The following is a 14728-nucleotide window of genomic DNA, read 5'->3' on the forward strand; positions in this document are numbered from 1 at the left end:
GGAGATTCATGGGCTGGAAACATGAGATTACGCCCTGGAATTATATTTTCTTACTCTTCTTTCTTTATGTGGATGTATTGGACTTTGCTGCGGTGTGAGCGGATACATGGTCTTCAATGTGTTGGATTAATTGTTTTTATACCCTCCACCATAAGATGGGGGGTATACTAATTTCGTCATTCTGTTTGTAACTACTCGAAATATTCGTCTGAGACCCCATAAAGTATATATATTCTTGATCGTCGTGAAATTTTATGTCGATCTAGCCATGTCCGTCCGTCTGTCCGTCCGTCCGTCCGTCCGTCCGTCCGTCCGTCCGTCCGTCCGTCCGTCTGTCTGTCGAAAGCACGCTAACTTCCGAAGGAGTAAAGCTAGCCGCTTGAAATTTTGCACAAATACTTCTTATTAGTGTAGGTCGGTTGGTATTGTAAATGGGCCATATCGGTCCATGTTTTGATATAGCTGTCATATAAACCGATCTTGGGTCTTGACTTCTTGAGCCTCTAGAGTGCGCAATTCTTATCCGATTGGAATGAAATTTTGCACGACTCGTTTTGTTATGATATCCAACAACTGTGCCAAGTATGGTTCAAATCGGTCCATAACCTGATATAGCTGCCATATAAACCGATCTTGGGTCTTGACTTCTTGAGCCTCTATAGGGCGCAATTCTTATCCGATCAGAATGAAATTTTGCACGACGTGTTTTGTTATGATATCCAACAACTGTGCCAAGTATGGTTCAAATCGGTTCATTAACTGATATAGCTGCCATATAAACCGATCTTGGGTCTTGACTTCGTGAGCCTCTAGAGTGCGCAATTCTTATCCGAATGGAATGGAATTTCGCACGACGTGTTTTGTTATGATACCCAACAACCTTGCCAAGTATGGTTCAAATCGGTCCATAACCTGATATAGCTGCCATATAAACCGATCTTGGGTCTTGACTTCTTGAGCCTCTAGAGGGCACAATTCTTATCCGATTTGAATGAATTTTTGCACGAAGTATTTCGTTATGATATTCAACAACTGTGCAAAGTATGGTTGAAATCGGTCAATAACCTGATATAGCTGTCATATAAACAGATCTGGGGATTTGACTTCTTGAGCTTCTAGAGGGCGCAATTCCTATCCGATTTGGCTGAAATTTTGCATGACGTATTTTATTTTTACTTTCAACAACTGTGTCAAATAAGGTTCAAATCGGTTCACAACCTGATATAGCTGCCATATAAACCGATCTGGGACCTTGACTTTTTGACCCCAAGAGGTCGCAATTATTATCCGATATGCCTGAAATTTTGTACGATGGATCCTCTCATGACCATCAACAAACGTGTTTATTATGGTCTGAATCGGTCTATAGCCCGATACAGATCCCATATATATCGTTCTCTCTATTTTATTTCGTGAGCCCCAATGGGCGCAATTCTTATACGAATTGGCTGACATTTTACCGGACCATATCTTGATATCGTTTTAATAGCAGAGCAACTCTTTTCTTATCTCCTTTTTTGCCTAAGAAGAGATGCCGGGAAAAGAACTCGACAAATTCGATCCATGGTGGAGGGTATATAAGATTCGGCCCGGCCGAACTTAGCACGCTTTTACTTGTTCATTATTTTTCACTCACATCAAACATTTATAGACGAACGCAAAAGAGAGACTTGAAATCGTTTGTTTGTAACACCTCGAAATATGCGTCTAAGACCCCATAAATTATATATATTCTTGATCGTCGTGACATTTTAAGTCGAACTAGCCATGTCCGTCCGTCCGTCTCTCTGTCGAAATCACGCTAACTTTCGATGGGGTAAAGCTAGCCGCTTAAAATTTTGCACAAATACTTCTTATTAGTGTCAATTGGGATTGTAAATGGGCCAAATCGGTCCATGTTTTGATATAGCTGCCCTATAAACCCATCTTGCGTCTTGTCTTCTTGAGCACGACGTATTTTGTTATGATATCCAACAACTGTGCCAAGTATGGGTCAAATCGGCCCATAGCCTGATATAGCTGCCATATAAACCGATCTTGGGTCTTTACTTCTTGAGCCTCTAGAGGGCGCAATTCTTATCCGATTTGAATGAAATTTTGCACGAAGCATTTTGTTACGATATTCAAAAATTGTGTCAAGTATGGTTCAAATCGTCCATGTTTTGATATAGCTGCCATATAAACCGATCATGGGTCTTGACTTCTTGAGCCTCTAGGGGGCGCAATTCTCATCCGATTTGACTTAAATTTTGCACATAGTGTTTTGGTATCACTACCAATATCTGTGTTCAGTATGGTTCAAATCGGTTCATAATCTGGTATAGCTGTCATATAAACCGATCTTGGATCCCGAATTCTTGGAAGTCAGTTTGTACAACTGACTTCCAATAACTGTGCTAAGTATGGCCCAAATCAGTACATAACCTGATATAACTACCATATAAACCGATCTGGGATCTTGACTTCTTCAGCCTCTAGAGGGAGCAATTCTCATCCGATTTTGGATGAAATTTTGTACAACGACTTCTCTCATGACCTTCAACATACGTGTTTAATATGGTCTGAATCGATCAATAGCTTAATACAGCTCCCATATTAACCGATCGCCCGATTTTGCTTCTTGAGCCCCTACAAGGCGCAATTCTTATCCGTTCAGCATTCATTTATGGTCCGAATGGGACTTTAACTAGATATAACTCCAATAGCATAACAGTTTTTATTCAATATTCTCTGTTTGCCTAAGAAGAGATACCGCGCATAGAATTTGAAAAATGCGATCCATGGTGGACGGTATATAAGATTCGGCCCGGCCGAACTTTGCACACTCCTACTTATTTTTCAGATAAAATTGCCCACTGTGGACAACTGGAAAATATTGCCCTGAAAGCTCTTACAGGAAATATCAAGTCGGTCATGCCTGTCGAGAATCGAAAAAATTAGACATCCAAAGTACCAAAGAACCCCAGATATTGGGGTTTTTCTATAATATATGACCATTTGTCCTTATGATGCTCTATTTTTCAGACAAAATGCACTACTGTGGGCAACGGGGAAATAGTGCCCTGAAAGCGTTTATAGGAAATATCAAGAAGGCCATGCCTGTGAAGAATCTAAAAAATTTGGCATACAAAGTATCAAAGATCCCAAGATATTGGCATTTTTCGCCAATAATTGGTCCTTTGTCCTTATAATGCTCTATTTTTCAGACAAAATGGCCCACTATGGCAAAGTGGGAAATTGTGCCCTGAAAGCCCTTATAAGAAATATCAAGTAGTCCATACCTTTGGAGAATCCAAAAAATTTGGCTTCCAAAGTATCAAAGAACCCAAGATGTTGGCATTTTTCGCCAATAATTGGCCATTTGTGCTTATAATGCTCTATTTTTCAGACAAAATGGCCCACTGTGGCCAACGGGGAAATCGTGCCCTGAAAGCGCTTATAGGAAATATCAAGTAGGCCATGCCTTTGGAAAATCTAAAAAATTTGGCATCCAAAGTATCAAAGAACCCAAGATATTGGCATTTTTCGCCAATATTTGACCATTTGTCCTTATGATGCTCTATTTCTCAGACAAAATGGCCCGGTCTATATACTGATAAAGACCCCCTTAAATACCAATACCCCGACATAAATTCTTGAGACAATAGAAGCCAAAATCAATTTCCTATTTGATTGTTACAAAAAAATTCAAATACAAACTAAGTTAATAAGTGTAAATCTTTAGCGGAATCCATGGTGGTGAGTACCCAAGATTCGGCCTTACCGAACATAGCACGTTTTTCTTTGTTATTTTTTGAATATTTGCCTTTTACTGAATTTCCTTTTAAACTGAAATTTCTACTGTTTTTATTTCTCTTGTTCCCATATCCACAACATCTCATGAAGCCCATTTCGGTGTCTATGTTGACGATGATGATGACGCTGATAATGCTGATGATTTTTATTGATGCGTGCAAAATGAGCTCAGCATGAACGGGATTATGAATGGCAAGAATTTCATGGCAAGGCTCTTGTTGCGATTTCTGTTTCAAAACTCAATTCAACAAAGCAGGGTAGTCATTCTGCCCTCAGGGTAGGAGGTATAAATTTGCTAAGCCTTCAATGGAATAATACGCTCCGTTTCCTCATTTATTTTGTTTAATTATTAGAAAAGGAACTTCCATTTCGGCCCATAGGACAAAAATTATAATTGATTGTTTTAGTTTAGAACACGAATTGCATATTTCTTTTCGTTTGGTTGGTTGCTGTTGGTTTTTGAAAAAATTTTGTTTCGCGCCAACAAAAGCCAAATCGTAATTCATGCGTGGCGTCAAAAGGGGATGGTGTACAAAAACCCTAGTCCTCACCCAAAAGGAATGCGACGAAGGGGAAATGAATGAATGGGCCTTTGGGAATTAAGAGGAGGTGGTGGAGAAGGAGTAGGAGGAAGAGCTGTTTTCATGCTTTGAATATCAAGTAATTTATAATGATGGCAAATATAAATAGGACTCATTAAAAAGTTTTTGTTCTGAGTTACATTTCTGTAATTTTTTTCATTCTCTTAGACTTATTCATAAAAAATATTTAAAACTGAAGGTGATAAAGTATCTGAGGCCATGATATGTTTTTGCTGCTCTTAGATAGAGAGAGAGAGAAAGAAAAGGAAAAGATGTTGATGCATAATTAAGGATAGGTAGATGAAAAGAAATTACATGGAGTTAAAATTGCTTTATAAAAGTTTGTTGAAAAAGTTTAGCAAAAGAAGAATCCAAGAGCCAAGTAGTGTATCTATCAGGACAGAATATTAAAGATACATAAAAAAAAAGAAAAGAGATTCAAATTGTGGTCCTTTAAGAGTTTTAATTGAAGAAATATGGCCAATTTAAATTTTAGAAGTGAAAAATTCAATTTTTGGCCCATTTTCATCAAAATTTCCAATTTTTGGAAGTGATCACGAATTAACCTTGCTTTTGCTCTACGACGCTTAGTTTAGGAGATATGGCCATTTTAAGTTTGTGAAGTGAAAAATTGAATTTTTGGCCCATTTTCATCAAAATTTTAAATTGTTGGAAGTGATCATGAATAAACCTTCATTTTGCTCTACAACGCTCAGTTTAGGAGATATGGCCATTTTAAGTTTGTGAAGTGAAAAATTCAATTTTTGGCCCATTTTCATCAAAATTTCCAATTTTTGGAAGTGATCTACGACGCCTAGTTTAGGAGATATGGCCATTTTAAGTTTGTGAAGTGAAAAATTCAATTTTTGACCCATTTAAATGAAAATTTAAAATTTTTTGAAGTGGTCACGAATTAACCTTGCTTTTGCTCTATGAGGCTTAGTTTACGAATTGTGGCCGTTTATGTTATTGTACTAAAAATCTTATTTTCTTTTATTTCTCTACAAAATCTAATAAATCGTGTCTTTCATCTCCTCGTATCTAGGGTCGAAAAATGATTTGTCCTTTTTTGACCACGAGACAAATGTACACCGCGTATAAATTGGTCCAACGAATTTTTTGAAAAGTATTCAGCCTCGGTAGCTCATCTGGAGTTAATAGCATCTTTACCGGTGATTAAACGCGAATATATATTAGTTAAGTCTTACCTCTATTAACATGAATGTCAACTTAGGGACAATCTATGTTTTGAAAATGCAACAACAACAAGTCGGTTTAATTACTTTGTATGCGTTATATGTCCTTCTCCCAGCTGCAGATTAGCTCTTGCTCACACACAAAGTAAATATGCAATTTAAGGCTCTTAGCCCTATTATTGTTGCTTTTGTTATTTTAATATTCCTCTAGGCAATGATTTTTAATTACAATTTGTAACAAAGAGACATTCTCCTAAGGACTCTTTGGGTTGAGTTGTTCAGCGGCCGTTACCCAGCAAGGATATTTGCAGTTTGGCTTGGCTACAACAGAGACTTGATACATTAACATTCACAACAGATGTTGCTGCCATTCCAACAATTTACAATTTTGTTTTTTTTTTCAAAGTTTTAATTTTAATTAACATTTTATTATCAACCACTGCCAGCATTTGCTTTTTACTTTGCATTCGGGGCGTATGATGACTTTTTGTAAAGTCCCAAATTGTAAACATCAAAGGATTGTCATAATAAGGAATAGTTTTAGTTAGGCCTTTTGGCTAAGAGAAGAAATTTAAAAAGTTTTTTAAGCTGTCACTTATCCATGTGGGTAGAACAATGATAAATATTTGAAACAGTTCCATTTTATGAAATTAAAATTTTGACAATTTATTTACCTTTGACTAACACTTCAATCAACCAGAAATACAATAAGAACTTCTTCTCTAGGCTAAAGAACTCAAATCAAGAGATTGGTTTATGGGGAGCTATAGCAGTATATATACCAATTTGAATCATACTAGGCAAAGTTTTTAAAAGTCACAGCAGAAGTTATTTTGCAAAATTTCAGCCAAATCGGGTAATAATTGCACCCTCCGGAGGCTCAGGATGTTAAATCGTGAAATCTGCTTATATGGGAGCTTTAACAGGTTATAAACCGATTTTGATCATACTTGTGGTAGTTATTGAGACTCTTAACAGATGTCATCAAGCTAAATTGCAGAAAAATTGGGTAATAAGTGACCTCTGGAGGCTCAAGAAGTTAAATCGGGAGATCGGTTTACATTTGAGCTATATCAGGTTATAGACCGATTTGAATCATACTCCACTTTTTTCTATATTACACTTAAATATACCTCAGTGGTAAATTTTAGAACTCTATGTTAACTCCAGCTATTTTATCCAACGAATACGCTAAGAGGCAACATTGTGCGCCGTTTGAACTCGGCATGAAAAAGGAGGACCATTATCGTTACTTAAATCGGTTCAAAACAACTGTGTAGTGCTAATCAACTGATTCATCTCAGGGTTTCCTCATGAAGATATGGATCATTTCGATAACACGACAACATCTTCAAACTCTGGAAGACGCAACGCTTAACCGACTTAGCTGGAATTTTAAACAGTGACTTCTGATTTCGATGCTAAATATCGTCCAAATCGGTCTATATCCTTATATCACTCCCATTGGTTGCGTTAGGTTTAAGTGGCAGTCTGCCATTAGACTCATCTAGACGTTCTCGTCCATTATTATACCACAGGAACAGAAGAAGGAAGGTACTTTTTACTTCATATCCGCTAAGATGTGTCAGACAGGTTCTCAAAGAAATTAGAACCTAAAGTGAAACTTTAGGTTCTAATTTCTGCTAGTGCGATACATACACACAGAAGCTGTTCTATAGTCTCTTCTTCCTCGATGTTCTCACAGCTTCTGCAAAAGTCGTTGCTGGCAACCTGTCATGACGGACACAATGACTGAGATGTCTGATCTAGCCAATGACAGCAAAGCAGTAGACCTCTTCAAGTCTAAATCAGGCCACATAGTTTTGGAATGCTCACAACCCCCTCCTTGTGACCATCTATCATTCGTTGTCCTTCGGGCCTGGGCCTTAAAACTTAGCTAACATGTCGCTAAAGGCATACTCATTCCGGTATCCCTGAAATGTGTAGGGCAATTCCTAGTCTCGCAAGCTCCTCGTCCACTTTAAAATTCCCTGGAATATTTCTGTGGCCCGGCACACAGAGCAGATAAATTTTGAACTGTTCAGCCATCTCGTTGAGAGATCTGCGACAGTCGAGGGCGGTTTTTGTGTTCAGAAATACGTTCTCCAGAGATTTATTGGATGCCTGGCTGTATGAGAAGATATTTATACCAAACGTCGTAATGGCATTATATTTTAGCCATTCCATCACTTCCTTAATTACAAGGATCTCTGCTTGATGCACACTGCTGTGGTCGGGTAACCTTTTCGAAATGACCAGTTCTAGATCTTTAGAGTACACCCCAAAGCCCACCTGGTCGTTTAGTTTGGAACCATCCGTATAGAAGTTGCAGGGGTATAGGGAAAGACTTGCCTTTCTTGCCATTTCCAAAATGTTGGATTTGAAGTTCAATTTCCTGTACAGCAAAACACCCAGGTATTTTGCGCTGTCGTATAGACCGATCCGCCGATTTAGGATCTTAGGCCACATTTATTATCCGATTTTGCTGAAATTTGGGACAGTGAGTGATAGGCCACTCGACATTTTTCTTCAATTTGGTTAAGATCGATCCAGATTTGGATATGGCTGTCATATAGACCGATATCTCGATTTAAGGTATTGCTCCCATTTATAGGCCGATTTTGCCAAAATTTAGGACAGTGAGTTGTGTTAAGCCCTTCGACATCCTTCTTTAATTTGGCCCAGATCGTTTCAGATTTGGATATAGCTGTCATATAGATCGATCTCACGATTTAAGGCTTTGGGCCCATTAAAGGCACATTTATTATCCGATGTCGCCGAAATTTGGGACAGTGAGTTATGTTAAACCGCTCGACATACCTTTGTAATATGGCACAGATCGGTGCAGATTTGGATATAGCTGCCATATAGACCAATCTCTTGATTTAAGGTTTTGCACCCATAAAAAGGCGCATTTATTGTCCGATTTTGCCGAAATTTAGGACAGTGAGTTGTGTTAATCCCTTCGACATCCTTCTTTAATTTGGCTCAGATCGGCCCAGATTTGGATATAGCTGCCATATAGACCGATTTCTCTGTTTAAAATTTTTGGGGCCATAAAGGAAGCATTTATTGTCCGATTTCGGCTAAATTTGGGACAGACTCTTCGAAATTTTTCTGCAACTTGGCCCAAATTGGTCCAGATTTGAATATAGCTGCCATATAGACCGATACCTCGAAATTGAGTCCAGAATTGTCCAGAAATTGAAACTCAATTGAAATAAAACTCTTTTAGAGTATATTTGGATTTATTTCGATGTTATGATATACGCTTATATTAAAAGCCTTACATTTTCGCACAACTCCTTTAAAGTTTTGTATTATGATCTGATGTATTCGTTATACTATAAATAAAACAAAAAATTACTTATGGGAGTTGTTGTATTCGCACATTTAAAAACCTACATTGGGATGGATATTTCTTAATAGCTTAAATTTTACCAAACAATGTAATCGCCTTAGAAATTCTTGTTATGTTTTCTTGTACATGGCAGCTATTTATGTGTTGGTCTAATGATTTTTGTCATTTGTCATACCAGTATTCATGTACCGAAACTTTAAAAACTGTCTCTTACCGAGTTTAAAATTTGCACTCGACCGAGTTACTCAACATATCTACTACTCTTTGCTCAGTCAAATAAAAAATAGGAAAGAATTTTGTGTGTGAGAATGTGTCCAGTAACGTGCACACACTTGAAATTATTTGCAAGCCTATGGGGTTGCTTCGGATTATTTTCTTGTGTCAGTACAAAGTAATGTGCAATAGAGTGAGTATTTTTATCAACCACTGCTTTGTACGCTCAAATACTAAACATTTCCCTCTAGTAGGGGAGACACAAGAGAATAATTATTGGTACGGTACACGAATAATTGCTTGCGGGTATCGAAGCAGTTTTGCATTTAAAGAGTTTTTCGTTTCACAACAAAAGGAAGATCCCTTTACCGTAGACGAAGCTGCTTAAGAATTCACAATAACTATAGTAAGCTACATTCAATAATATTACGTTTATGGCTTACGTTTTACATGTTGAAGCGAAACGTTACACAGTTACAATAAAAGCAAATCTTCGTAATAAAAGTATTTTGTTTCTCGTAAAAATGTCTCACACGTTTTATTTTTTGCGTATATAAATGTTTCCTAACACTAGAAGGTTATTTCAGCTTTTACATGGAAATACATGACATTTGGTTCACCCAAACTTGAAGTGTTTTAACGTTTCTTACTAAATAAATTTAAATTTCCTAACTGAGATAAATTCGCCCACGAAGGCTATAAATGCCATAAGCATACCCAACAACCACATTACAAAGGCATTTTGTAGATATGCCATTGATACTGCAGTTTTCGTTTCAGCATCCTGAAAAAATTGCGTAGTGCCACTTACAATTCCATCCCATTGACTATCGGCTTTAAACTTGTACAAGATTCCGCTATCCTTGAGATAAGACAAATGCCGATTGAAGAGCTCTATGAAGGGTGAGCGATGGGGAATTTTTATGGAACTTGGTAAGGTGTATATGGGCTCTGGAATATATTTGGCCCAAGGCCTTTTCACATACAACTGTTGGAAAAGTACAAAATCTACAGTGGCCTCACCGGCCGTGTATATATTGACTAAATTCAAATTCTGGATATTCGCATAGAACTCGCTATCGTTGCCTACAAACATGCGTTCGTAAATCACAGGTGGCATATTTCTTACGGCCATAAACCCATCATAATCGGTGCTATAGACATGAATGCCTAGTTGAGTGCGTTCTACATCTTCCAGGCTCTTAAAATCCGTTTCATAAACTCGTGAGGTATACATGCTAGAGAGATTGCAGACATAGCTATTGGTCAAAAATAGCCCCACGGTGAGAAATAGAAAATTGAGAAGCAAATTGAAAAATGTTCTATCCTTGAACACTTCGTCATACATGAATATGATGATTTTCAAGGTATGTAGTAAGGCTTCGACATAAATCAGTTTTTGGTATTTGCAATAGTAGACGACAACAAGCAGCAGATAAATCACCATCAACAGCAGGAAAACCATCAACCACATGTCCCGTTTGAATGAAACCAACAGATATAGACTCTGATCGATTTCCTTTTCAGCTGGCACAATCAAATAGACTTTTGAAAAATGAAACGAATCACTACTTTCATATCCTTCATTTATTGCTAAATAGCAAGGTATGAAGCTTAAGCCTTGTTCTATGATCATGGCAACAATATCCTCGGGTTTCAAGCTTGATGTCCAAATATCATAAAATGTATGCCGCATACAACCATTATAGTGGTTGACAAAATTCTCCACAATCTTGTAGTAGATGCCCGATCTGATGAGATGTCCTTCTCGGTTGTTATAACTAAAAATTATTGGGGGCATCTGCGTAAAGGGAACCATAAATGTGTAATTGTGAAAGTTATGAAAATGTGATTTCTTCAGGAAATCCAGACAATGGTTCAATGGTTTAACTTGTATGGTAGGGAAAGGTGTATAAGTGTAGTATCTTTGGCGATGGAGTACTAAAATCGAGGTATAACCTTGTGCCCAACATCTTTGGAATAGATTCAACAAATCAAAATCTTCATTCTCCAGTATCATCAAGATGGTGGTGTAATGCCGTCTCCACAACAACTTTTCCATGGCATCAAACGTTTGGTTGAAATTCAGCATACTCAAGCTAGCTATGGTCAAGATTTCCATATTGAACTCAATGTACAGATGTTGTTGAACCACATCGGGGCGTTTAATAAGAATTCTCGGTATTTCCATTTTGCTCTTAAAGTCCAGGAACTGTTCGCTGCTATTCTGGTTTTGCATATCAATTATAAGATGCATTTGAAATTTGCGCTGTTCATCAAGTTCTTGTAAAAGATTTCGTATACTTTCAGCATTAGTTTTCATAAGGGAAACTTGTAAAGTACAGCAAAAAAGTATGCACAACTGCAGGCCAGTAAGACCACTCATTGTTAGTATTTCTGTAAGACTAATAGAATATTTTTAGTTTTTTATGACTTTTCTAGAGAATCTTTAAAGTTTTTATTATTAAGGGGAATTAAGATCCTTTTTTTAATTATTTTTTTTATTAAATTTACAATATATTGTACAATTCATTATAATGCAATCAATGTCTGAGCGTCATAAAGGCTAATGTACAACTAATATTACAACGAAAACAATGCAAAATACTTTGTTAACACTTTTTTATATTTGCTAGCAAATAACATGGCACAACAGCCTATCTTGGAGGTGGAAACTTCATATACGTACACCATAGGATGGGATTATATTCATGTAGGCAATGCGCTTGCAACACAGCAAAAAATCCACTTCCGATCCTAAACAGAAAACATTTTAAATCCTTTCTAAGTTCGGCCGGGCCGAATCTTACATAACCTCCACCATGGATAGCATTTGTCGAGTTCCTTGAATGACTTATTCAAATTTATATGAGCCATATCAAGTTATTGACCGATATAGACAGTAGTTGTCATGGCTGTTAGAAGATATTGAAAAACACCACCTCCATAATTTCCGTCAAATCGAGTAATAATTGCGCCCTCTAGAGGCTCATAAAGTCAAATTGGGAGATCGGTTTATATGGCAGCTATATCAGGTTATCAACCGATTTAGACCACACTTGGAACTGTTATTGGAAATCATACCAAAACGACATGTGGAAAATTTCAACCAAATTGGATGAGAATTGCGCCTTCTAGAAGCCCCAGAAGTCTAATCGGGAGATCGGTTTATATGGCGGCTATATCACATTATGGACTGAATTAGCCCATACTTGGCACAGTTGTTGGCAATCATACCAAAACGATATGTGCGAAATTTCAGCCAAATTGAAGAAGAATTGTGCTCGATTTATATGGCAGCTATTGAGATCGATTTATGCAAAATTTCAAACGTCTACGTTTTACTCCTTCGAAAGGTAGCGTGCTTTCGACAGACAGACGGACGGACATGGCATGATCGACTTAAAATGTCATGACGATCAAGAACATATATACTTTAATATATATACCAGGTCGAATCCTATATACCCATGGATCGCATTTGTCAAGTTGGCAGAAACTAAAAAAATACAATTGGAGGTCATAACAAGAAATCCCCATTGGTTTTTTATATGCCAGGATAAGAATCGCGTCCCCTAGAGCCTCAAGAAGTCTAATCGGGAGATCGGTTTATATGGCAGCTAAATCAGGTTTTGGACCGATTGGTGCATCAGTTGAAAGTCATAGGAAAAGTCATGGGGCAAAATTTTAATTAAATCGGTTAGGAATTGTGCCCTCTAGAGGCTCAAGAAGTAAATTCGGGAGATCGGTTTATATGGGAGCTATATCTAAACGTGGACCGATTTGGCCCATCTACAATCCCAACCGACCTACATCAATAAGAAGTACTTATGCAAAATTTCCTAGCTTTACTACTTCGAAAGTTAGCGTGCTTTCGACAGAGGGACGGATGGACATGGCTACATCGAAGATCGAGGCGCTTGGAACGCTATTCTAAGTTCGGCTAGTAGAACAAATATTTTGTCAAAGCCAATTAAAGGAAGTAAGTTATAATCTTAATACCTGTCATCGAAGGAATCGTTCAATGTCATGTTTATTGAACGGTTTCTTCTTCTACATTGCATGGTGAACGGTATATAAGATTCGGCACAACCAAACTTAACGCATTTTTACATGTTCCATTTCCTTTCATATACCAATACAACAGATTATTAACATTTAATTACAGCACTAGGATAATAGCGCAATGGTCACAATGTACAATAATCGTCTTCATCATGAATTTACAAAAAAAAAATGTTCCAACCTATCAATTAATCTACCTTTGCAAAATGAATTGAAAAATGTTTTACTTCCTTATATAGAAAAACTTCCTACAAACCAATTTGTAATGTTAAAAGGACATTTAATATTTATGAATTCAAACTTCGTTGCAACTGTAATTTCTGCAAGCAAAATATAGCGGTGCACGCTTAGTTGTCCATTAGTGTTAATAAAGCCCCTATGGAGTTGAGAAATTTATTTTATAGCAAAGTAGTCGGCGAAAAATAAATTTAGCTGCATCTAGAATGCTTAACACTTCTTTAAGTCGTTGCTGAAAATCGGACATTATGAAGCTAAGCTATATAAAAAATTTAACTGTTTTTAAAATAATATTCTCTCTTTATTGTAAGAGAGACTTTCTTACTAAATTTAACGAACATTGGATGACAACGAGTTAATAAGTGTTAAGTTTGTGCCATATTTTATTTATTTCTAAACTCAGAGATACAATTTTCTAGACTAAAACACAATTTAATTAAAATTAACCAAAATAGTCAGTTTTTATAATTCGACTTCCTTCATACATATACATTATTTATTTTGAAACTGAATAAACCGTTTTTTTAAATGTAATCGTGTTGCTGATGCATTGAATATGGTGTGGTAGATTATTCCAAAGGCGTATGTTGCTAATATAAAATTGTCGTTCAGACATAAGATTACGTCTTCTAAATGGTATTAACTTTCTTCCTCTATGAGATTGGGCAAATCTCAGTCTCTCAAACAAATATTTGGGTTTCTTTTCCACAATAACCTTATGTAAAAATATTAATGATCTGGTATTTAGAAGATTGTTGAAACAAAGTCCAAATAGAGAATCTACACATAGTGAAACATGCTGACTCCTTTTTAAACCACGCACATAACGCACTATGCTGTTAAAAGCTCCATTCAATTTTCGGAGGCTCGAAGAATCACAATACGAAAAAAGTTCACAACCATATATCAAACCTGGAACTAGAAATGTTTTCGCCAGAAAAATTCGGATATTTATGGGTGTAAAAGAGAGTGTGAGCCATAAAGCACGAAGCTTTGCATAAGTCTGCCCGGCTGCAATGTTCGGAACAGCTCAAAGGATTGTTAAAAACCACGCCTAAATTCTTCGCACTAAATACAATATCAAACCTCTGACCGTTAACATAAATATCCGGTTGTCGCATGTTAAAATTCTTGTTTTTGTGAACAACCAAACATTTGGACTTACTTGGATTTAACAACAATCCATTTGCAGTCGCCCAGTCATAAAGGCGATGTAGGTCCGCATTAAGTTTACAAAACCGCTTTGAAAAATCTGCACGTCATCAGCATACATCATAATC

The 14728-nt window shown here is 37.0% G+C and overlaps 1 protein-coding gene across 1 annotated transcript in view; it reads right to left on the minus strand.

The window, feature by feature from the left end:
• LOC106084298 (uncharacterized) overlaps positions 1-11532 on the minus strand; it is a 33519-nt gene extending 21987 nt beyond the window's left edge. Inside the window, exon 1 of the mRNA XM_013247868.2 lies at positions 9864-11532. Coding sequence (XP_013103322.2) covers positions 9864-11532 — 1669 coding nt within the window. The remainder of the gene's footprint in view (positions 1-9863) is intronic.
• Between the last annotated feature and the right edge of the window lie 3196 nt (positions 11533-14728).

Source organism: Stomoxys calcitrans, chromosome 2 (genome assembly GCF_963082655.1).
Source record: "Stomoxys calcitrans chromosome 2, idStoCalc2.1, whole genome shotgun sequence".
Taxonomy (NCBI): domain Eukaryota; kingdom Metazoa; phylum Arthropoda; class Insecta; order Diptera; family Muscidae; genus Stomoxys; species Stomoxys calcitrans.